Here is a 25,260-nt window from a genome sequence, read left to right as displayed (position 1 = left end):
TGTGGGACAGGGATGTGGATATGTAAGTGATGTGGGACAGGGATGTGGGGGGGTGTAAGTGATGTGGGACAGGTATGTGGAGGTATAAGTGATGTGGGACAGTGATGTGGAGGTGTAAGTGATGTGGGACAGGTATGTGGAGATGTATTGATAAGAGAGGGGTTTTAGAACTTGCATATGAGAGGTAAAAGTGTTTATTCCAACTTTTTACAAACTTGTATAAAAACACTGAAATACTATTATACAGACATTTTCTTTACCTCAGAATGCTGGAAAGACTTTTATTTGCTGAAAAACACTTGTTTAATTTTTTTCCACCATTAATAAAAAGTGCAAAAAAATGCTCTGAGTGATGTAATTAGGAATGGTGCTTTGCTATCCTTTGCAAGCCTTCGGGAACAATATTCTATTTCCTCTACAGATTTTTATAAGTATCTACAACCACATCATTGGTTGCAAAGTATGTATGGAGCTTTATTAATTCTGGTGACCACCCCAAAATATATTACTGAGATTTTTTTTTTTTTGGTAGGGTCTAAGAAGGATATGGTGGTATAGTTTGCTTTTGGGCTCTCAGAAACCTGGTCCCTTTCTAGCCTTAATAAATATGAAGTCGATCTTTCTAAAAGTCCCTTACAGAAGATGATTGGAGCTCTATATTCAGCATGTGTTTTATCTCTTCTAAATGTATCTTACATGCCGAGATGTTTTACAAACTGATTCACCTCACCGGCTATATTTGACCCCTGATAGATTACACAAAATATGGCCCTCTATTTCTAATCAATGCTGGCGAAACTGTGGTCAGGTGGGGGACCTTCACCACATTTTCTGGGCTTGCCCAAAACTTAAACAGTTGTGGCATCAAGTTTTTGAGTTAATTTCTAAAGTACGGTAACTGGGATTTCTACACCTCTAGATCCCCTTGTAGCATTATTTTTATTTCCACCAAGGAGCTGTAGCTTCTGGAGAAGGTATGTGATGGGACATATTATTGCTTACCATAGGCATTCAAATCTTTTACTAAATCTTACTGCTAGAGAAAATAAAATACAAACTCACTGTGATACTGAAACAGCTGGTGGGTCCTACTCTTGATCAGCTCCTAACACATCAATGAAGTGGTTTTGGTGGAGTGATTATAGGGCAGATGCTAGAGCCCCTGTCGGTATAGTCGGTACTTAAGTTGATTTAAATTATTTGGGCAGTTTTTAAGCAAGTTAAGTCTCCCTTATTATTTGTTTAGGGATGGGGATTGGATTTTTATTCTGACTCAGTGTAGCGAATAGGCCCAGAATGATTGCTAAAAATTATATTTCTTGATCTATACAGGGGCGTATCTATAGTGGGTGCAGGGTGTGTGGTGCACACGGGCCCCTGGGTCCAGGGGGGCCCCGCACTACACACCCTACACCCATAGCATTACTTGCCTCTCCAGAGTCCCACGTCAGAGCGGGGGTCGGCACTCTAAAAACTACTGGAAAATGGCCGCCGCAGCCATATTTCCGTCGCTTGCGCATGCGCAGTACAGGGAAAATGGCCATGGCAGCCATTTTTCCGGTGACCTGTGCATACTCTATAGACTCCGGCCCTGGCCGTGCACAGTTCAGTGTGCTGCCGGCCACCGGACAGAGAGGAGGGGGCTCGTGTCGGAGACTGCACACGGGCCCCCTCCTCTCTAGAAATGCCCCTGAATCTATATGCGATAAACCAGCTGCATTTGATGTCCTGTAGTTGACCTGTGGTTGGTTCAGAGGGGCTGATGGGTATACTGTGGTTTACAACTTGTAAAGCCAGCCACACAGAGAAGAGAGGGTGATAACCATCTAGGACCATTCTTGTGATTTGGGGAATGTTTACACAACTATGTACTGGCCTGTGTCAGTTTAAGAGGGGATTATGCAGTCACACATCTTTATAACAGGGACCCTGTTGGTTTGGCCAGGTAACCCTGTATTGGAAGTCACAGGGGCCCTCTATTGGTCTCAAACCCTGCTGACTTGATAGGGAAAACCTGTTTAAGTAGGACCAAAGAATTAGAGATCTATAAAAGGAAATGCCATCCAGCATTTAATGTAACAATAACTTTCTGTGATCTCCTGCACAACAGAGACTTATGCTTTGTAAGTTCTTATTCTCTAATTCCTCCCTTTTATTTGATTTCTGAAATTATTTGCATATACTGTATATAATCTGTGCATCATTTTTATTGATATTTTTTGTAACTAAGCCTTGAAAATATTTTTTGGATTAAACACATTTAATCTAACATATTCTCTGTGATTCTTATTGAATTTGTGAGCCTGTTAGGCCCATGCAACAAGCATGCAATGCAATGAAAAAGCTACCTAATGGTAGCGAAACGCGTTGGTGGCTTCCCCTGATCTAGGCACTTATCATTGGGACTATTCTAAGGACACACACTGGAGCCTGCATTGGAGTTGGGACACACCTTTTTCCAGCACTGATTTCCCAGAGGTATTTCCTTGCGTTGGATGTTCGCCAGCTGTGATGCCCTCGCTAATTATAGGATCCTCATTTCATCTGGACTTAAGCTGGTAATCATTTCCCCATTGTTGGACATACAACTATACTTCAGTTTTGCCTGAAAGACATTGTCTTCCATCTTTATGTCCTAATATTGCTGCAGCAATTAGTGCCTACAGGGTCAATATCATGCATGATTATTTCTTTTATGTTTATTGAACTTTTAAACTATCCTTTTAGTGTATCCACATTTATTTGTGTATTAATTACTGTGTACTAGTTATTGTTTTTTTAGTATTGTTTTTTTATTATTGTTTTTTCATTAAATTTGTGTATTTATTAGCGCTGCATATTTCCTCTTTTTTTTCACTAGGCCCATGCAACATACCTGTGTGTAACTGAAGGTAAAGTGTTAATAATTTGTTCAGGAAATGCAAAGGGTTCGTTAATCGTTTTGTGGTGGCAGTGAAATTGTGTATTTTGGTAAGTGACTGAGGTGCGACATCGTCACGACCATCTGATCCAGATTGCTGTATCTGTGAGTCAGTAAGGGGATGTGAAACTCAAGTTTGTGTTTTTATTCTTTATTATAAGTATTGTTTTTCTACTGTTGGTGATCAATTACAATATGTTTCCGGTGTGTCTATTTGCGATTTGTATTTCTCTTTTAAATTTTTTGGACGTACTCTTATTACTGATATTTTTCCCTTCTCCCGTTTTCCCTCCCCCCTCTTATATTTTACTTTGTTTTATATGTTTGAAAGAATATTTTCCAAGATTGTTTGTATCTGGTTATATTACGGATTTTCAATAAAATTTTTATTTTTTTTAAAACATGTGTACCTGTGAGTACCGCAAATTATCATTTCTAATTGGATCTCCCATTTCTCGGGGAAGCGTGTTGCCTGTGAGTACCGCAAATTATCATTTCTAATTGGATCTCCCATTTCTCGGGGAAGCGTGTTGAAAGTGGAGTGAGCTACTGTGCAGACTCAATGATACCCAAACTGTCCTAAATTGTATAATATACCACACATGGGCAGTTTAAGAGAGGAGGTCTCCTTTAAAATGGCACCCACGCCATGGCCCCAGAGACACCTCTACTACACATGTGCAAATCTCTGGGGAAATGGCTGCTGCACCATTTTCCTTATGATTTGCACTGCTACTACAGCACCAAAGCGAGACTCCGGAGAGGTAAGTATCAATAATGGGCGCAGAGTGTGCAGTGTGGGCCCGCACACCCTGCACCCATTATAGATGTGCCAATTATACTCCATACTAAATTACAATAAACAGCAAGTACATAGCCAACATCTGTGGAACATACATAGTCCACAAATTCCACTTCACTTTACCATTTCTAAAATGTCATAATTGCACCACAGTATTCTCTCATATGCGGAATCCTGTGCTCCCTTACATCATTGGGCCGGATCTGCCGCCTAAAGCAATCTGACAATAATCCACCACTGGGATAATTCAACCACAGACATTTCATATCATTTTGAATATTGAAGAGATGAAATAACTATGCTTAATTTATAAAGCATATTATGCATATATTAATGACGTCAATAAGATTTACAATATGGCATGTATCAATAAAATATATATATTTTTTTATCCTATATTTGCAATATCATTGTTAAGTGATTTTATCCTTACCATATAATGATCGCCACCAACCTCATGATTGCCTCATTAAGGCAATCAAAGAACTCTCTCAAAGCCCTTCCTTGTTCTTTCATCTTTCCAATCACCAGCCCAAAGCACATGGAGAAGACCACCAGGCCTAATGCATTCACTCCATTTGCTGAGCCTGCCACAGGCACCACCTCTTCCATATTCATCATGTCTTGCAGATTTCCTATTGCGCGGGTCACATTCTCAACAATGTTACTTATGTTAAATGATTCTGTGGGCTGTTCTGTGGTCACTGTGAGGTTCTGGTCAAGTGGGACAGGCAATTGGTAAACTCTTGTGTTGTAATGTGTCTTGTACTGAAACAACAGCAACAAAAAAAAAGATCAGCTAGATGTATTGCATTACAGAATAAATTTGGTTTTAATCATAAAGAATGTTTGTTTTCACTTTATTGCTCTGTAGTTAACAAAGCATTTCTTAAATTGGCCATACATTGCAGTAGACCAGCCAACAAGGGTGAAGCAAACAGCCCAATAGTTGGAGCACTTCCATACAGAGGGTGGGGTACGAATTACTCTAGGCCGGGTTTGTTGGAGGGGCCAGATGGGGCTCAGGTCAGCTGCTGAAAGGGACCTATGCTGTGCACAGCGCCAAGTATAGTAATCATTTTTTTTTGGAGGAGGCATGAACATGCCTTCCATGTTTGACCACTCCCCCCGTACCCGAGCCCATCTCAGCTCTGGACTATCCTGCCTCCATACACTACATGATGCATGGAGGAGATATCCATTCACAGCATGAAGTTGGTTGATCGGTTTGGCTTTCAAACATAATGATCCAGACCGGTTAAATTAACAATAATCGTTCAGTACCATACACTGTACCAGCCATTTAGTTGATGGTGTACACGATCATTGTGCAGTATAGACCAGCTTTGATAATTCCATTTATGAGAGTACCCATATAGCTTCCTCTTCAGAGGTTACATGTATCATCCACCTACACAAAAACAAACAGAAAAAAATCTCCCAACAGCGTCAAATATAGGAATTCTGTAAAATGTACAGAAAATGTATCCATTATATGGAAGCTATCATAGTAGGGGCTGACAGAGTGTTGAGCGCCGTCTCATAATTACATTTCTAATTCATTGTCAAATACCACATTATTATTTTGCTATATGAATAGCATAAATGTCATTTACAGGCATACATATAGATTCTGAATGCACATGTATATTACATATTTGTATCAGGCAATAAGTATAAAGGTTTTAAAAAGAAGGGACGTGTAGTTGTGAAGTAATACTGACATATCTAGCTTCCTAATTCCATCTAAAACACACCGGTGTGCCAATTAGAATCAGGCACAATGGTTCTAACTAGAGATAAGCGGGTTCGGATCTCAGAGACCACTCGAATTTTGATATCCGGGGAGAGAACCAAGGCAAAACCATAGAGATGAAATCTCACGGTTCGTGAGCTTTCGTCTATATAAGGGACCACTGCTGTAGAGACTGAACAGCGAGGGTGGGTAGTGTAGGGCTGGGAGGTACTTACCTGTGCTGGTGCTGTGCAGTCTGCTGTGCCCTGGCCTGGTGCACTGCTGATCCATCTGGTGCTGTCACTGCTGTGCTGTCTGCTGTGTCCATCTGGGCTGGTGCTGATCCATCTGGGCTGGTGCTGTGCTGTCTACTGTGTCCATCTGGGCTGGTGCTGTGCTGTCTACTGTGTCCATCTGGGCTGGTGCTGTGCTGTCTGCTGGGTCCTTCTGGGCGGGTGCTGATCCATCTGGGCTGGTGCTGTGTCCATCTGGGCTGGTGCTGTTGCTGATCCATCTGGACTGGTGATGTGCAGTCTGCTGCATCCATATGGGCCCAAGTTCTGGACCCGAAAAAAAAAAATCTGTGCTCTGGGCCCAAGTTCTGGCCGCAAATTTAATTTTTTTTTTAAATGTCTTTTTTGTCTATTATTTTTCCTAGTGTGTGCGTGTTAGGCTTAGCCGCACAAGACACAGCAAGTCAGCAATGCAACCTAGTGCTGCCGAACTCGTCGTCATCAATCTGTGCTCTGGGCCCAAGTTGTGGACCTGAAAAAAACATAAAAAAGTGTATTTTTTTTTTATATTTGTCTCTGTGTGTGCACGTGTTAGGCTTAGCCACACAAGATACAGCAAGTCAGCAATGCAGCCTAGTGCTGCCCGACTCCAGTTGTCATCAATCTGTGCTCTGGGCCCAAGTTGTGGACCGGCAAAAAAAATAAAACACATAGTGTCTTTTTTTTTGCTCTAATTTTGTTCTGTGTGTGTGTGTGCCAGTTAGGCTTAGCCACACAAGATACAGCCAGTAACGCAAGTTGCAACCTAGTGCTGCCCAACTCCAGTTTTCATCAATAGGTGCCCCGAGCAAGAAAAATAAAACATAGTGTATTTTTATTGTCAAATTTTTTTCTGTGTGCGCACGACTGCACGTGTGTGAATTTTGTAAACGCACCTTGGCTACACTATTGGTGCTTGTGACACTGCTTCAAGACCGCAGAAAATATGGAGGGCTGTCACATGACAGGTGACCAAGGCAAAGAACCACATGTTGTAGCTGCCGCCAGCAGTGCAAGGCTGTCAACTTCCTCATCCTCTATGAAGGCCCAAGCCCCAGGGCTTAACTCACGCCATCAATATGGTAAACCTACTTTTACTGAAGTTAAGAAAAAAAAATTGAAAGGCAAGTTGCCTTTAGATAGACAAAAAATTGGCAATATGCCATTCACTACACAAAGTGACAAGGAAAGGATAAGGTCTTGGCCTTTATTTATTTACTGCTGGTTCCGATTCTGATAGCCCTTCTGCTTGTAGTAGTAGTGGTACCAGTAAAAAAAACTTAAGTTGTTAAGATGAGTAAGACAACTCTGGAAAAAAACAACTGTGTGCCCTGAGAAATCGAAATCACAAATCCCAGAGGAGAGTGCAAGTGTATCCGTGGTTGCCATGTGTGAGCCAGACCTAAATTCTAGTGTACTGGAGGATCCTCCAAGTTCCAACATTTGTGTGCCCTCTGTAAATGTGGGGAAGGGCAGTCAACATCTTGCAGACGTAGTTGGTGAGGGTGCTTCTGTGGAATTGTACATGGAAGAGGAGGATATTTTGGTAGTTGAAGGCGCTAAACATGATGAGGATATTGATGATGAAGATGTTGGTGATGAGAATGTTGATGATGAAGATGTTGGTGATGAGGATGTTGGTGCCGAGGATGTCCTTTCTGTAAGTAAGGCAACAGCTGTTGCCCATGGATTGAAAAAGCCATAGCCCATTGTTGTCATGCCGGGGCAAAAGACAAAAAAATCCACTTCTCACGTGTGGAATTATTTCCACCCCAATCCGGACAATAGTTGTCAAGCCATATGTACCCGTTGCCACGCAAGAGTAAGTAGAGGGAGGGACCTAAACCACCTAGGAACCTCCTCCTAGTTACGTCACTTGGAGCGCATTCATCAAATATCAAAGTGTATGTCGCCAAGTTCCAAAATTCAAAGCATAACAAGTCCAGTGTAACCTACCTGCTCCCTCTCTGTGGGTTCCTAGCGCCTTAGATCTCCAACACAAACACCTGCATCATCAACATCCTCATTCGTCATTGGGAGTAGTTCTGCTGCATCTAATGTTGGTATTCGAAGCATGATTGACTCCTCTCCTATCCGTGATTCCTCAGAAGAATCTTGATGACTACGCCTGTTGCTGCTGCTGTTGCTGTAAGTGGATCTTCATCCCAGAAGGGGACCAGGAGGAAGACTACTTGAAGTGTATCCTCCAAATTACAATTAACTGTCAAACAATCATTTGCAAGGGCAAACAAGTATGACAGCAATCACCCAGTTGTGCAGCAGATTACTGATGCCATAACAGCTATGCTGATATTGGATGTGCATCCAGTATCCGCCATTACTGCAGTGGGTTTTCAGCAGTCCTCAGAAAAGCCATTGTACCCACTATCCACTTGACCACTGATATGTGGACAAGTGGGATAGGGCAAACTAAGGAATACATGACTGTGACAGCCCACTGGGTAGATGTATTGCCTACAACAGCAACAACATCTACCAAAAGACAGCTGATACAGAGGCAGGCTACTCTTTGCATAACTGGTTTCACTAAGAGGCATACCGCTGAAAACCTATTAGAAAAACTCAAGGAAATCATTGCTAAATGGCTTACCCCCCTTGGACTCTCCTCAGGATTTGTGATTTTGGACAATGCCACCAATATTGTGAGAGCATTACATGTGGGCAAATTCCAACACGTCCCATGTTTTGCTCACACATTTAATTTGGTGGTGCAACATTTTTTTAAAAATGACAGGGGTGTGCAGGAGATGCTCTCCGTGGCCCGCAAAATATCTGGACATATTAGACATTCGGCAAACGCTTGAAGATTGCATGACCAGCAAGTACTGTTAAATTTGCCCTGCCATCAGCTGAAGCAAGAGGTAGTAACTCGATGGAATTCTACTCTCTATATGCTTCAGCGGCTGGAGGAACAGCAAAAGGCCATCCAGGGCTATACAACGGCCTATGACATAGGCCGTGGAGGGGGAATGCACCTTACTCAGGCGCAGTGGAGAATAATTTCCGTGTTGTGCAAGGTTCTCAAACCCTTTGAACTTGCTACACATGAAGTTAGTTCAGACACTGCCAGCTTGAGTCAGATTATTCCCTTCATCAGACTTTTGCAAAAACAACTGGAGAAACTGAAAGAAGAACGGAAACGGAGCGATTGCGCAAGGTATGTCAGACTGGTGGATCAAGCCCTTGATTCACTTCACCAGGATCGAAGAGTCGTCAATCTATTGAAATCTGAAAAATATATTTTGGCAACCATTCTGGATCCTAGGTTTAAGTCCTACCTTGTGAGTTTTTTTTCCAACAGAACGAAATCTTAAACTATGCAAAGAGCTGTTGGTAAAAAAAATGTCAGCTGCAGCCGCACGTGAAATGCCATAATCTCCTCCTTCGGTTTCTGCAGCTGCCAGGAAAAAACAAAATTTTCCTTACAGAATGCCTGCTGGTCATGCAGATCATTCACCAAAAAATTACATCTGGTCGGGCCTGAGAGAACTGCCTACTAGCGACATGTCTTCTACCGTGACTATGTGTGATACGGTCTCCATTCACAGAATGGTGGAGGACTATTTCACAGATAACATCCTAATAGGCATGTCAGACAGTCCCTTTCAGTACTGGCAGGAAAAAGAGGCAATTTGGAGGCCCATACACAAACTGGCTTTGCATTACTTAAGTTGCCCACCCTCCAGTGTGTATTCTGAAAGAGTTTTCAGTGCAGCTGGCAACCTTGTCAGTGATTGGCATAGGGGATTACTTCCTCAAAATGTGAAAAAGATGATGTTCATTAAATTGAATTGCAAATTCCATGAGGAAGACCTCTACCAACAATTACATCAAAAAATTACAAAGGCGCCTATGGTGGATTCCAGCGGGGACAAATTAAGAATGAAGAAGAGGATGTACACACTGATTGGGATGACAAGGACAACTTGTAATGTAAAGCCAGTTTGTGTATGGGATAATTTTCATTTCCATGTCCAATGCACATTGGCAGCTTGTTTTATGGGGGTCCAAACAAACCAATAATTTCAGCCACAATTGGCAGTCCTTGTCGCTGAAATGATTGGTTTGTCAAACTGTGAATGTCCTGTTTCGTATACAACATAAGGGTGGGTGGGAGGGCCCAAGGACTATTCCATCTTGCACCTTTTTCCTTTCCATTATGTGCTGGTTGGGGCATTGCTGCCTGACATTTTAAATTAATGTTATGGTTGGTTTAGGAACCAATGATTTGTTTTTAAATCAATTTATTATCAATTTTACAGCCAGGGGCTGCACCAATGAATTTATTTTTATTATTAATTATTCAACCCGGGGCTGCACCAATGAATTGTTTTTTAATTAATTTATTATCAATTTTACAGCCAGGGGCTGCACCAACTATCAATTCTTCAATCCTCAAGGGTATTCCAACCATCATCTTTGCACAGTCCTCAACTCTATTAATAATTACATCAATCAGTTTTGAGCCAGCAAGCTGGATGCAACCTTTTGGCCCTTTAACTAGATGAAAAAAATGAATATTGTGAGCTGTGAGGTGGTCAAAATTGACTGTAAATGAGTGGAAATAAATGTTATTGAGGTTATTAATACTGTAGGAACAAAAAAGGCCAATTTAATGTGATTTTAGCTGTTTTTTTTTATTTTTTAAGAAAAAAATCCAGAACCAAAACCAAATCCGAACACAAAACACGGAGGTGAGGTTTTGGCAAAACCAATCCAGATCCAAAACCAAAACACAGGAGTCGGCGCACATCTCTAAGACTTTATAGTATGTTAGAACTAAATAGTGCATTTCATAGTCATTGAAGACCTTTTATCTCAAACAGATGAGGAGAGATCTTCTAAAATACCTGAACACAATTGCAATGGGCTAGATTTTATACATTTAGATATTGTTACAAAACAATAGCAGGGATATGGTACAGAAGGCAGAAATCATAGGACACACAGATTGGTTTCTGCTGCTTATAACCTTCCTCTGATTGTGCCCCCTGAGAAAAGATGAGACACATCTGAGAAAAGGCTGGGGGATACGGATGTCCTTGTAGCACCATATGGTTTGTGGTACCGTGTCCTGAAAAGACCGGCAGCAGGGGGCCTTCCCGAACACAACCTCTTGAACTGTAAAAAATATTCATCAGGACCTTTTAAATAGGAATGACAACATGAAACAAAACAGAAGTTTGAAAAAAAAAAAAGGAGGATAAGAAAAAGTGAAAGAATGAATGTATAGCTGTAACCTGGACCGGGGTGGGCAGTAACGCCCCTCCAGCTGTTGTTGAACTATACGTCCCAGCATACCTTGCAACAGTTTTAGCATGGTTCAAAAGGGAAACTGTAGCAGGGCATGCTGGGATGTGCAGTTACACAACAGCTGGGGGATCGCTTATTGCCCACCCTTATAAGGTATTGTTTAAAGTGCAGAGGAAACGTGTTAAAATTAAAAATCAAATATTTTTGGTTAAACCTTTGACCTACAAAGATCACATGGCTAAAAAGTATTTTTTCTATTTTAAAAGGTAGTGTACACTGCACACCTAAGCACCACATACCGAATGCATACCGGCGTTAATAAGGCTGGTATGCCCTTCCAAATGTGATTACAATGGCAAAGGACAGCTCTTGCAAAAAAGAGCTGCCCTTTGCGAAAAGGAGACTTCCGGGTATATGATATGGGAAGTCCTTCTGCGCATGTGCATGCCGGCGCGCAAGCCACAAGGGACCCTGGGAGGGATACTATTGTGAGGAATGTGAAAAAGAAGCCCATAGGCTTCAATTAGGCAATGTCATCTGTAGATGTCATTGCCTACAGGAAACAAGCTCTGGAAAGTCAGACTTATGTTATATAATATTCATTAATAAAAGTTAGTTGACTAAAATTGTGTATGAGTCTTACTGATATGAGAAGATAAAAAAGTGAGACTTGTGAATGGTCCATTTTGTGCAAGAAACAATACAGTGGGATATGTATTAAATAACTTGTTATGGAGCTGAACATTATATGTAGGGCTTATGCAGAGTGCGTTTTATGGCAGTTTGTGTAGTAGTTCTTGCAAGAATTTGCACTGCGCATGTTCAGAAAGTGAATGCAAGCACGTGTTGCCAAACAGACACACATGCATTTAGAACATATCAAATGAACAGTGAAGCAGACCTGTTAGTGGGAAGGGGCATCCGCACATGGAAACAGCAGAGCCGGCCCTAGGCATAGGCATTGTAGGCAAATGCCTAGGGGTAACTAGAATGCCTATAGGCATCCCAAGGCTTGGGCCAGCGTTACATTTTTTTTTTTTTTCAACTGGCTGAGGCGCTGATCGCTATCTCAGTGATCCGAGCCAGCCAGGAGGAGATGTCAGGAAGCTGCAGCAGCAGAACAGAAAGTCGGTGCTTATGGTGCATACACACGGTCAGATTTTCTGTGAGATCTGAACGATAACCAGGGCCGGAGCTACCACTAGGCAAACTTAGGCAGCTGCCTAAGAGCACCGGCCACTGCAGGGCGATAATGTGGACCACACAGAAGTGCAGTCCGCACTACACCAGGGCAGCAACTAGGGGGGTCTGGAGGTGCACGTTCACCGGGTGCGCCGCTGTACCCGGTGCCAGTGACCTCCAGCCTGGCGCTGCAGAGAGGCTCCAAGCCAGACGTCCGCTGGTAATATTTATTACCAGCGGGCGCCCGGCTCCTTCTCTGCAGTGACCCGGTGTAGCCGGAGGCTGGAGTTCTCTCCTGAACTCCAGCTTCCGGCTCTCCCGACGGGCACTATGGGGGAGATGTCATGACGTCTCCCCCATAGTTCCGAGGAGCAGCCGGCGGAACGGACGCGACGCTAGATGCAGGAGCAGGGTTCAAGGTAAGTATTTTTTTTAAATAAGCTGCACTACAGGGGCATGGGCATTATCACAGGGGCATTACTATGGGGGCATGGGCATTACCACAGTGGCATTACTATGGGGGCATGGGCATTACCACAGGGGCATTACTATGGGAGCATGGGCACTACAGGGGCATGAGCACTGCAGGAGCATTACTATTGGGGCATGAGCACTACAGGGGCATTACTATTGGGGCATGGACACTACAGAGGCATTACCACAGGAGCATTAATATGGGGGCATGGGCATTACCACAGGGGCATTATAATGGGGGCAGGGGTATTACCACAAGGGCATTAATATGAGAGCATGGGCATTACTATGGGGTATTAACATATGGGCATTACTATGGGGGCATTACAATATGGGCACTACTACAGGGGCATTACTATGGGGGCATTATCATATGGGCACTACTACAGGGGCATTACTATATGGGCACTTCTACAGGGGCATTACCTCAGGGGACATTACTATAGGGGCACTGATGCAGGGGGAATTACCAGGGGGGGGCAAATTACTGTCTTGCCCCTGGTGACAAAAATCCTAGTTTCGGCCCTGACTACACTACTGGTATAACCGCGCCGGCAGCTGTGTGTTTGTTTTACCAGCCTCTCATTGGCTGCTGCGCCCACTGCCGGAGCCGGGCTGGAGCTCACTCATGAGCTCCATCTTCAAGTTCCCACAGTGGGTGATGGGAGAGACGTCATGACGTCTCTCCCATCATGCAGAGCGGGCCAGCCCGGGAGGACGCTGGACGGAGAAGCAGATGCTGGAGCGGGAATTAAGGTAAGTGGAGGTTTTTTTATTTTCGTGTGTGTGTGTGTGTGTGTCTGTCTGGCCGGTTGGGACCACTACTATGGGGACATGGGGGACACTGCCTAGAGGGGGATTACTACTGGGGGTACTACTAGGGGCAGTGATGGGTGTACTACTGGGGGCACTGCACACTGGTGTGACCACTACTGGAAGATACGCATAGAGGGGAATTACTACTAGGGTCACTGCTGGGGGTACTACTAGGGGCACTGCACATTGGTGGGACACTGAATAGAGGGGGATTACTACTAGGGGTACTGCTGGGAGGACTACTGCTGGGGGGGGCTACTACTGGGGCACTACATAGTGGAGGGCTTACTGCTGGGGGGTTATTACTGGGGGCGCTACATAGGGGGGGATTCCTGCTGGGGGGGCTACTAATAGGTGCACTGCTGCTGGAGGACTACTACTATTGGGGGCACTGCACTGGTGGGACCACTACTGGGGGCACTGCATAGGGTGGGATTACTGCTGGGGGGTGGGGAACTACTACTAGGGGCACTGCTGGTGGAGGGGTGCTACTGGGGGGATTACTACTGGGGGCACTGCTGGGGGGGAGACTACTACTGGGAGCACTGCAACGGGGGGACACACTACTGGGGGCACTGCATAGGAAACATTACTATTGGTGGGGGACTACTACTGGGGGCACTGTATAAGGGGCACTACTGAGGGCACTGTATAAGGGGCACTATATTGGGGACATGGGGGGACCACTACTGGGGGCACTGTATAAGGTCTTGTTTAGCCATCGAGGGGGGGGGGGGCGTAAGGCTGAAGAAATGCCTAGGGTGCCAAGAAACCATGCACCGGCCCTGACGATAACGATTTTAAAAATTGTTCAATCGTTCACATCTGAAAGAAAATCTGACATGTGAACCTGCAGCGATGAACGATGTGCGTTCCCGCTTGTCAGATAAGAAATATCCGACATCTGATGTGTTTGCAGTCAGATTTGGACGATTCGATTCATTATAATACAGTCTAAAATCATTCAATCGTTGAAATCGTTGGTAAAATTGTTCATCGTTCATCTAACAGATCTGACCGTGTGCATGCACCATTAGTCTCAGACAGGCAGGAAGTAGGGATGGTCGTCGACCATCTAGGATTATAAACCATCGATGGACCATGGCAGATGTTGAATACTTTAACCATTGATGGTGGAGAACCAGATGGTTTTCCACCATCGATGATAGCCGTGGGCCCAATGTTTTTTTTTTTTTTACACTTACAGAGGGCTGCTGCTGCACAGAGCTGCTTGGCTGTCACCCAGCAGCCCTGTGCAGCCCACGGCTTTTACATACAGTGTTTTGTTTCAGAAATGGGATGGCCCGTCTCATTGACAGGCTCAGCTTTCAGTCAAACACTAACCCCACCCTCACCCCTCTGCTCTTGCATAGAAGCTGCAGCGCCAGCTTCTGTTCTGCACATGCTCAAAAACACCAATGTTAAAACTATCAATGGCAGTACACAGAATAGTTACCTACTATTGATGGTTTGTGCCATCATCGCCATCAATAGTATCCATCGATGGAAGACACATCGATGGCCATCCCTAGCAGGAAGTGTATTTACAATTTCTGCCTGAGTCTAGGGACGGCCAATGGTGGGTAACCATTGATGGTCACCATCAATTCTACCATCGGTGATTATCATCGATGGTATAAAACCATATAAAGGGAAACCATTGATGGTTTCAACCACCGATGGTCATGTATGCTCTATGATATTCTGCGTTGCCGACCAATCAGAACAGAGGGGTGGGGCTTCACAGGTGAATGAGGGCATAGTTAGGCTCAGTGTCCTGTCATTAAGTTAATAAAAAAAAAAAAAAAAAAACATTTAGGGGGCTCTTTGTCATCGATGGTAAATGTATCAGACATTGGCTGTTAACCATCGATGTTTTGTTTACATCGATGACCGATGGCCATCCCTATCTGAGGGTGAGCAGCTGCAGAGGAAGCCAGGCAACACGCGTGGAGCTTCAGGTCCCTGCCTAGCCGTACAGGATGCAGGTAAGAGCTGGAAGGGGAGGCAGATACATATGGAGAGTTAGGGCTTAAGTGGCTGATTACACTTATGGGGGAGGGGGAAAAGCAGAAGCATGAAGTTGTGGGAGCTCAGGGCTGATGACACTGCTATTGGGGGGCAGGGCAGGAGGCAGACACACATGAGGAGTGGGGGCTTAGGGTGCTAATGACACTGCCTAATCTCCTGTCCCTGTGTATGCTGAGGTCTGGAGGAGAGAGAACTTCCTCCAGGTAGCGGCAGCCACGTTCCTTTCATGTAGGTGTAACAACTATGACACTAGTGCACTATTGGTCCGTAGTCTCCCCCTCCCAGGGACGTCTTAAGAGAGGAGGGCACCAGTGTGCACTCCCCGTGCGGGGCCCCCTCCTCTCTCCCCGGTGGCCGGCAGCTGACTGACCAGCCACCAGAGCATTAGTAGACTCCGGGCACTAGAGATTACTTGTTTATACCCTGCACCATTATGAGGGGAGTTTGTTTGTTTCTTTCATAAGTAATTATTTATGGAGATAGTGAGACTCGGTGAAATTCTTTATCAGAAATCCTTCTATGGAACCAACATTCTGTACTTTAAAGTGCTTCTGCCCTTAGACTGAATATTTACTAATATGTGTGGGGGAGCCAGATTTTCAACAATCTAAAAAAACCTCCCACATCAAGTTGTGCTTGTCCAGAACTAGACATAGTGATCTCTGCCTCAGATACCTCCTGTGAGAACATTGCTGCAGGCAGAAAGGCACTCCCTCGTCACTGTGCTCAACCTACTAAGAGGTTTTTTGGAAACTCAGAGCCTAAAGCACCTCCTGTTGCTGTTCACACATTCACAGAAAGGGTTCTCACAGTTAGTGGCTCAAGAACAGGGTCTTAGGCCCTCATTCAGAGCCACTCGCTAGCGGCAGTACGCTCGTTCCGAGCGATGTTCGCACATCTGCGCATGCGTACGGTTTTTAGTACGCATGCGCGAACCAGTCAGTGCGGCCGAAAATCGTTGGTACGCAATATAGCGAGTGCCTGCTATTTTGAGTGACAGAATGAGGCGTATGTGGGTGGTAACAGGGGAAGGTGCTTGAAAACGGGGAGTGGAGATCAGAACGCAGGCGTGCTTAAAGGTCAAAATGGGCGTTTTAAGGGAGTGCATAATTAATACAGCAGCGTCATTGACCACGTCACTTGGTTTTTTTTAACTCAGAACTGCTCGCAAAATAGCGGTTGAAATCACCAACCACAAGAATAGCGAGCAGTTCATACGCTGTACGATGTACTCGATTAATCTAATAAATAGCGGACATGACGTATGGTGCATGCGGCCAGGGGGCGTTTTTATCAAAAAAACGAGCGTATGTTTTGCTCGCTCGTTCAGACTTAGAGGTGTGAACAGACTGCAATGTGCGAACGGATTATTTGCATAGCCACCCCTTGTTTTTGAACGAACGCAAATAGCGAACGGCTCTGAATGAGGGCCTTAGTGCGCAGACATATTAAATATTATGCACCTACAAAGAACATAAATCAGTAAATGAAAGCGTTATGCTATAACTGAGCATGTGGAGCACAGAACCCCATGGATTGTACAACTTACTATAGAAGTATAGTATAGTGGGCCTGGTTCAGAGCCGGACGCTCTGACCAGAGCACTCGCTCTGAATCAGTGCCCTCCTACCTAAAAATGGAGCGGCCTCCTGGTCGCTCGCATAGCTGTGGGTGACCACCCACAGCATATGCGAGCGGCCAAAAAGGTGGTCGCGATGGTCAAGACCATCGCGAGCATCAGGCTTGCGATGAGACCCTGTGGTAGGGTCTCGGTGACCGCAAGCCCTGGAGTGATTTTGGCTCTATCAGAGCCAAAATCACTCCCACTGACTTCACTAGTGATGTCAGTGGGGCCGGACCCAGACGGTAGGCGTTCCCAAGGGAATGCCTCCGTCTGACAGCCACGCCCCCGGCACGCCCACCAAAGGGGGTGTGCTGTCAGTCACCATCGACAGCACGCCCCCTTTGGTGCGAGACGCATAGCGACGGCTTGGCTGTCGCTGTCCGGGTCTCGCGCATGCACACGACGGAGCTCCCTCCATCGTGCGCATGCGCATTGGGGTAACATCGACCCGTTTGCGAGCGTCCTGCGCTTGCGAGCGGGTCTGAATGACCCCCAGAGTCACTACAGATATACAAAAATATTTAGAGTGAACCAACCACAATATAGAGTGCAAAAAAATGTTATACAGAAATACATAATTAGAAATACGGAAGCAAGTCACATTCGGTGCTTGGAGATTAATGGAGGAAAAAAAAATATATTATATATATAATAAAAAGGGTATATTTATAGCAGGTTTTTAACACAAAGGAAATGACAACGACAAACTGAAGACCACATCTCTTCTCAAACACATACCTGTTTGAAGCAAGCTTCCACCAAATTGGGAGGGAACATATTCCTTTAAGAAAAGAAAGTTACATGCTAAATAAAATCATGGCAGTGTCCACATGCTAAGCATCCAGCGTGCCCCCTCCCCTCTAAGCCAGCACTTACAGTCTATGAATTACTGGAGAAGAAAGCTCTTCAGTTTAACAACATTAATCACGTATGATTACAGCAGTGTAACAGTTAATGATGACTGCAGATTAATGTACTCATTGGCTTGGTGTCTCTCTGCAGGAACAGAGCAGCGGGAGGTCAAGTCAAGCTATTGATTCATTTAACATTTAGCTGGTGGTATTAAAGTCAGCTGTTTTTGCCCTTGCCAACAAATTACACTTGATTTGTGCACACTACCCTGTTATTGTGGTATGTATATTTCTCTTATTGGATGTGTAGTGGCTGCAGCTAACAAGTGCAATATGTTTAGCTGCCCAGATGCTGAAATGTGGTTCATTTTATCTTCAGTGATATCCATTACTTCACAGTACTTTATAGTCTATTACTTCATAGTTTGTCCTCAAATCATTACCAGAACGTATAGATAACTTGTTGAAAGCCCTTTGGGTAAGGACGCATGGACTTACCGGGGTTGGTAGAATAACTGCCCCTCTATGTTAGTCTTTGGGGCTTAGTGTGGGCTTACAAAAACGTTTTATGGGGCCTCCTAAACCTTAGTTCCTTAGGAGACCACCAAGGTTTGATTAAGAGGTGAGCCATCCTTGCTGGGGACACTGTAGCTTTGTGTCACTTATTGTCTTTGGTGTTATTGCCAATGTAGGGTAACATGGGCTGTATGTTTTAAATTCAAAAATCTAGACCAGCTCAGAGAGGTGTGTGTGTGTGTGTGTGTGGGGGTGTGTGAAAACAATAGGGACAGTCCCTTATTCTAGACATCAAAAACAGCTTTAAAAGGGGCTGATTAAGTTTAGCAGAAAATTCAGACAACTGCCAGATTAGGCCTTCAAATGTTACTCTTACTCCAAGACTAAAAGCCATAGTAGCTGGACAATGCCTCTTCTTTATATTGACATGTTAATGGGTGAGCCAGCACATGCTAGGTCCATATAACAGATTCAAACTAAAGATATACTATGGGCAATAACTTTGTCAGCTAAAAAAGAGCAACCTACAACACAACACAAACTACTAAATTTCAGAAATTCCAGAGCACTACTAGTCAGCTAGAGCAGGGACCCTTTCTATTGTGTTACCTGCAGAAATTCAGAATTCCTACCGTATTAAATCCAAAATGGCATCTGTAGCCTGTACTCTCTCAATTTTCCCTTGGGATGTCATGTTCTCCTTGGTGCCTTTGCCTGGATGAATGATGATCACCATTACAATGCCAATGAAAACAGCTATGAAGGTGGTTACAGTGTAATATACCACAGCACGAAGGCCCATTTTGCCAGACGCTTTGCTGTCCAGAGATGCCATACCTATAACAGATAACCAGTTCATTGTCAAGAAGGTACGTAGCACAGAAATCAGTGCACATCTGATAACTATGGCTGTTAATGTGTTGATATAGTTGGAAGAGGCAAACAGCGATCCATCCTGTGCACACCATATACAAATAAAATAGAACATTGTGGGGTTTCTACTTGTATGAGCATTCAGGGCCGTAACTAGGGTAGTGTGACCAGTGCCATGGCACAAGGGCACCGCATGGCAGGGGGTGCTGTTTGGGCCTGTCAATTTTCCTGTTTATTATCATTCTCACTTATAGCTTCCTCTTCTTTTATCCCCAGCATCTCCTGGCCTCCCCTATCTCTTCCCTGACCCTTCCCCATGATGCCATGGCCCTTTTTCAAATGCGTTATCTTATGTCCCTATTTAAAAAACTAAGAAAACTTAAATGATTAGGGAACTCTAGGAAAAAACTGTGTTGGACTGTTAAGCTGTGTATACACAATGTATCGTATGATATATCGTTCTAGCTCAGATCGATATATTCTACACATCGTATGGTGTGTACGCCCGATTCATCATTCATTGCATCATCCCATCTGCTGTCCTGCATGGAAGATGCAATGAACGACGTGGCGTAGTTACATGCAGCATGTACATCGCATTGGTATATGACGGATCATACAGAGTTTACAGCGCGCGTGATGTATTGTTACATCTGTTGGGTCACACCGACGTATGGTGTGTACCCAGCTTTGGTAAACATTGGTGAACTTGTAACATAATCAGCTTTGGAGGGTTTATGCTGCAAATAACTGGATAATCCAGATCTTTATTGCTGGTCATTGGAAACAAGACGCTGAGCCTTACCGGTCACTAAACTGGACACTATGAGCGGCAGCACTAGCATCTGCAGCATCCTCATAAGCAGCTCTCCCGGGAAGGAAAAATACTTGATCTGACGATAAGACATCTTATATGGCCTCAGTGCAAAGGCCAGCACAATACCTAGAAAATTCACAAAATCCATATTAACAAAACTGTGCAGACATTTAGGTTTATATTTGGCTATTTGCAATATAAAAATATGTTATAATACCTGTGTCAAAATGTTTTAAGGGCTTTATGTATCAAGCAGTGAAATGAGTGAAGAAGAGGACCAGTAGAGAAGTTGCCCTTAGCAACCAATCAGCTCCTACAGATGTGTATATGGGTGCAGGGTGTGCGTTGCACATGGGCCCCTGGGGCGAGGGGGACTCACACCGCACCCTGCACCCTTATCATACTTACCACTCCAGAGTCCCACATCGGCGCCGGTGTCAGCGCTGCGGAAAACGCTTGTAAAATGGACACTGTGGCCATTTTCCCAGCATTTTGTGCATGCGCAGTATGAAAACACCGGGAAAATAGTGCGGCAGCCATGCCGCAACCTGCTCATACGCTGTAGACGGAGACTGCATTCGGGCCCTCGCCTCTCTTGAAATGCCCCTGGCTCCTACCTATTATTTTATAGACTGTACTTGATAAATGCTACTTCAAAACTGTTTGGTTGCTATGGGCAACTTCTCCACTTCCACACAGTTTCCACTGCTTGATACATAAACCCCATAGTTGTAATAACCATCACATGTACATAAAAGTATGTAAACATTTCAGCAATTTATCACTGAAGATATTTCATATACTGAAAAATATCTGATGAAAAAGTCTTGAACATCAAAAGGGTGGTACGGGGACTCATACAGGGACCTACTTATACTTTAACTAATGGGTGGTAATGTAACAGATTGGGACCATCACTGCACAATGACTGCTATTTTTAAATGGACAGTGGGTTTTCAGCTTTTCAGAACTGTCCCACGATAAATGATAGCCCTGTGTACGTCCTATAACTATAAACTGAATTAGTAGTAAAAATGTGAATCACAATAATGACAACAGCACAAGATATCATACCCAGAACTACAGCTGCGATGGTGAGGATCACAAAAGCATTTCGACACAGGAATCCACGGACACTGCCAAGTGTCACCTTGCGCATTCGCTTCCCAGCTCGCGTTGCTCTCATCCGCATTGCATGTTGCCAGCTGTGCACGCATCCTTCTGGCTTAACCCCCTTTGCAGAGTCCTCCTTTAAGAACAGGCTGTCAGCATTACCATCTTTCTCGCTCATCATGAAATTTTGACGCTTGATTTAGGAAATATGGCTGCTGTAAAAATGAGAAAATAGATAAAATATCTTTGTTGAATGTGATACTGGAAGAAAAGTTGCTTTATGGCAATAAAGATGTGCCAATGTAAGTAGTTGCATATATGTTGTTTAATAAGCATTTAGCATTTCAGTTAAAAAAATTAAAGAATACATTTTACAAAAATTTGGACCTGGTTACATTATTACGTTATAGAAACAATCCTTTCCTTGTAGGGGGCAGAAATACAGAAATACAGTTTGTTCCTTAATATGTCAGCAGCTTGGCACGCATACATACAGATACTTAGGTTCTCAGTCCCTTTGGTTGAATGTTGCTCTCTTTTTAAGACACTGAAGAATGTTTATAAAACCAAGCTGGTAGAAAGTGCTGGCTAACAATCACAGAAATGGTGCAACTTGTTATAATTGAAAAACGAATTTCATCTGTTGTTTTACAGTGTAATGAGCTCAGACGTGGCAGGAACCCGGAACTCAGAGTTTATAATAGCTTGGGAAATGCATGAGTGAGTGCTAAAAGCCACCTAATACCTTAAAGGTATGCTAACCCTGTATATTTTCTAGGGGTACAGTAAAGAATAAGGGATGCATGTATAAAAATGTTACCTTTTTATTATAATCTCTTTACCTCCGCCCTAGGGTCTCCTGTCAATCTTACAGAGTTGAGTTAATCCCCTGACAAAACAATAACTTGAGAGGTGGTCTATTGGTAAACAGCTACGAGTGTCACATTGCTGGGAGGAGGTATAAAGTCATTGTGGGTGTGCCCAAATACAGAAAGTACTGAAAATATGACAGAGGAGGCACTATTTTCACTAAGCAATGCTGAGTAGTTTTGGAATTGCTCATCTCTTAGGTATTTGCTCCATATTTCCAACAATTTTGTGTCACTTTGCTATATAGCTACTGGCTATAGTCATCTACTTTTAGTATTTTAAGACATTTAACACTCAAAATTTAGCAACACAGGACAGAACAAAAGACAATTTGCACATGTGTAGCTGGTTATGTAGGCTTATTATATTTCGATGTATAGCCATCATATTCCATCCCCTGTACTAGGCAAAATAAGCAACGAACATGTAGAAATTACATTTTTTATGGTACTAAATGGTGGAGGTGGCAACTACTTTTTTGGGGAGGTTAATGATTTTATTACAATATCCAGTAATACTTGGTACTTTTTGACTCCTGCGGTTTGTTGATAATACTTTGTATTACTTGAGCTGGTGAAACAAATGGGACCAATAGCTTCCACAAGATGATTTTTTCAGTGGAGGTGGTGTTCATTTACATCTTCTACAAGCTATGCTGCAAACGGTTCATTTTAAAGGTCAGGTCAGGTGATAGAGTGCTGCAGGGTATGTTGTGTCCATTTTAACAGTAAGTACAAATGATATTTATGTAAGGAGTTCCATGCTAAGTTGATACTTAAAAAAAACTGTTCTACCACCTGCAATTTCAATAACATTTCCTATTTGCCCCATCCCTCCCAAAAATTACTGGAAAGCCAAGACAGCGATTTCTTTTTTTCTTTGATAGATTGTGGTAAAGAAGATTTTTATTGCTGCAATAAACAACAAGAGAAAACCTTTTCAGAGGGATCTAAATAAATACACCCCTAAGTGTGAGTCATATTACACAAGTATATGGTTGTTTATCTTGGAATATTATATGTACCATGGAGCCCTGGGATTTTCAGTTTGTTGATAATCTAAAATTACACATATTTATATATATATATATATTTCCCCCCAAAAAATGTACAGCTATTGGGACTGGATACTTTAAATGGATAGCATAATGGGAGTGGGACATAAAGATGTAATACAAGGTACTATGATTTGATGGACATTTGGAGTGTAGCACGGTATGACTAGCAGGCAAGAGGAGAGGAGACACCTATATCGGTGTTTGGGGTGGCAAAACCTAACCACTAATTCCACGTTCTTTGTGCGAGGCTAGCATCTTATCATTCAACATATATTCTTCCATTCTACGTTTTACCTCTGAGAAGTCTAGTCTACGGGACGTTCAGGCTCTAGCTATGGTTTGCTTATCTTCATGTTTTATATGCTCCACATGCAACAGTAGGGCATATGAAGTGCTAGAAGCGTCCTCATACAGATGTGTCCATATACATCTATCCTCCGTGCACTATAAGTAACATTACACAAATTGATGTGAATAAGATAAAAAAGAAGCTTCTGGTAATTAAAATGAAACGTGGCATGCCTATATTCTGTGTGCGACTACGGATGTATCTGCATGCGAAATGTTAGTGTCAGTGGCTGCAACACTGTAAAGTAGCATTTCACATGCAGATACATGCTCATACCCAGAGTCCATGAAACTGGGATAAGGAGTCGATCCAATCGATGGTGAACCAATGTTTTAGATCACTGCGCTATTGCTTTTCTCTGTGGTATAGAGATATACAGATAGCCAATTTCTCAGTTGTGTTGTCGATTGCCCTGTGAGATCGGGATGCAGTTATATGACCGGCGGGCGGCTAATGCCCGATGGAGGATATAACATAGGTGTCGAAATACTGGAGGACGTGTGACCGAACGAGGTAAGTCCTAGATGTCCTTAGTGATAGCCACGGGGGGGGGGGGGAGGGGAGGAGGATTAGCATTAGGCACTTAGGGCACGATTCTATTCAACGCGATGTAAATAGCGCCCGGAGATAGCTCCCAGAGCTATTCAATTCATCGCGATGTTAGGTCGGGTAAGGCTCGCTCCCGCGCCTTAAACAGGGTGTTTAGGCGCGATAACTGGCATTCCCCGACCTAACTTCCCAGCGCGAGGCTGTTTTCCAGGCGCAAAGGGCAGAAAACAGCCTCGCGCCGGGACTTTTGTCGGATTTCTTCTCTCATCCCCGGAGGGATGAGAGAAGAAATCATTAGTCGGACTTGGCAGCGCGGTGTATTGAATAGCTCCGGGAGCTCACTCCCGGAGCTATTTACATCGCGTTGAATAGAATCGTGCCCTTAGAGTTAGGCACCCCCTGGAGAGGGTTAGTGTTAGGCTAGGAGAAGGAGGGGGTTTAGGGTTAGGCGCCACAGGGGGGAGGTTGGGGTTAGAAACCCTCCCCCCCCCGGGAGGGTTAGGTTTAGGGTGCAGAAAGGGCGGGTTAGGATTAGGCACCCCCAGAGGAATTTAGGGTTAGGCACCCCTAAGGGAGGGGGGAAAGGGGAGGGTAATAGTACCGACCTGCCCCAGTTGGGATCTTCATCCTGTCGGGCATCCGCAGTCAGTATTTGAACCAGCCGGCATTTCAATACCATTCCGTGAGATAATTTTCTATGTAACTGGGTTAAAGAGTCAAGACTATCGATGGTACTATCAATAATGTACCAATTTTTCAGGTTATATTGCAATAATTTTTTCATCTGTGTTGTGGACTGCTTTGTGATATCACATTTTAGTAAATAATTATATTAAAACCTGCACCCCATAATCATTAGAGACTTTCTTTGGTGAATTTGCCAGGTTAAAATAAATATTTTTTTACAATCTTCCACTACATATTTTGGTACAGAACTTGTGGAAACAATGAATTGTCATATGCTATAGCAGACAGAACCCACTGCTCTAATGCAAATAGAATATGGCCTCAGAATTGCAATATGTTCTGTGGGTTACACTGTCACTCAGCAGAGCTTTGGACCACAAATTTTCACCTTGACGATTTAGATCATGGTGGAAGAAGTACACAATTAGCTATTTATACTGTGTGAACA

The 25,260-nt window shown here is 43.7% G+C and overlaps 1 protein-coding gene across 3 annotated transcripts in view; it reads right to left on the bottom strand.

The window, feature by feature from the left end:
- Positions 1-25,260, bottom strand: part of LOC148504024 (excitatory amino acid transporter 1-like) — an 89,785-nt gene that overhangs the window by 6,949 nt on the left and 57,576 nt on the right. For all 3 annotated transcript variants that reach the window (XM_088448890.1, XM_088448891.1, XM_088448889.1), the window contains 5 exons: positions 21,262-21,515; positions 20,176-20,313; positions 19,130-19,334; positions 17,869-17,911; positions 4,156-4,490 (listed from right to left, as the gene is read on the bottom strand). In XM_088448890.1, the coding sequence (XP_088305016.1) occupies positions 4,156-4,490; positions 17,869-17,911; positions 19,130-19,334; positions 20,176-20,313; positions 21,262-21,481 (941 nt within the window). In that variant the 5' untranslated portion in view covers positions 21,482-21,515. The remainder of the gene's footprint in view (positions 1-4,155; positions 4,491-17,868; positions 17,912-19,129; positions 19,335-20,175; positions 20,314-21,261; positions 21,516-25,260) is intronic.

The sequence above is a fragment of the Taudactylus pleione genome, unplaced genomic scaffold (assembly GCF_031769625.1).
Source record: "Taudactylus pleione unplaced genomic scaffold, aTauple2 ptg000471l, whole genome shotgun sequence".
Classification (NCBI taxonomy): Eukaryota; Metazoa; Chordata; class Amphibia; order Anura; family Myobatrachidae; genus Taudactylus; species Taudactylus pleione.
Note: the sequence above shows the minus strand (reverse complement) of the source record. Positions and strands in the feature narration are given on the sequence as shown.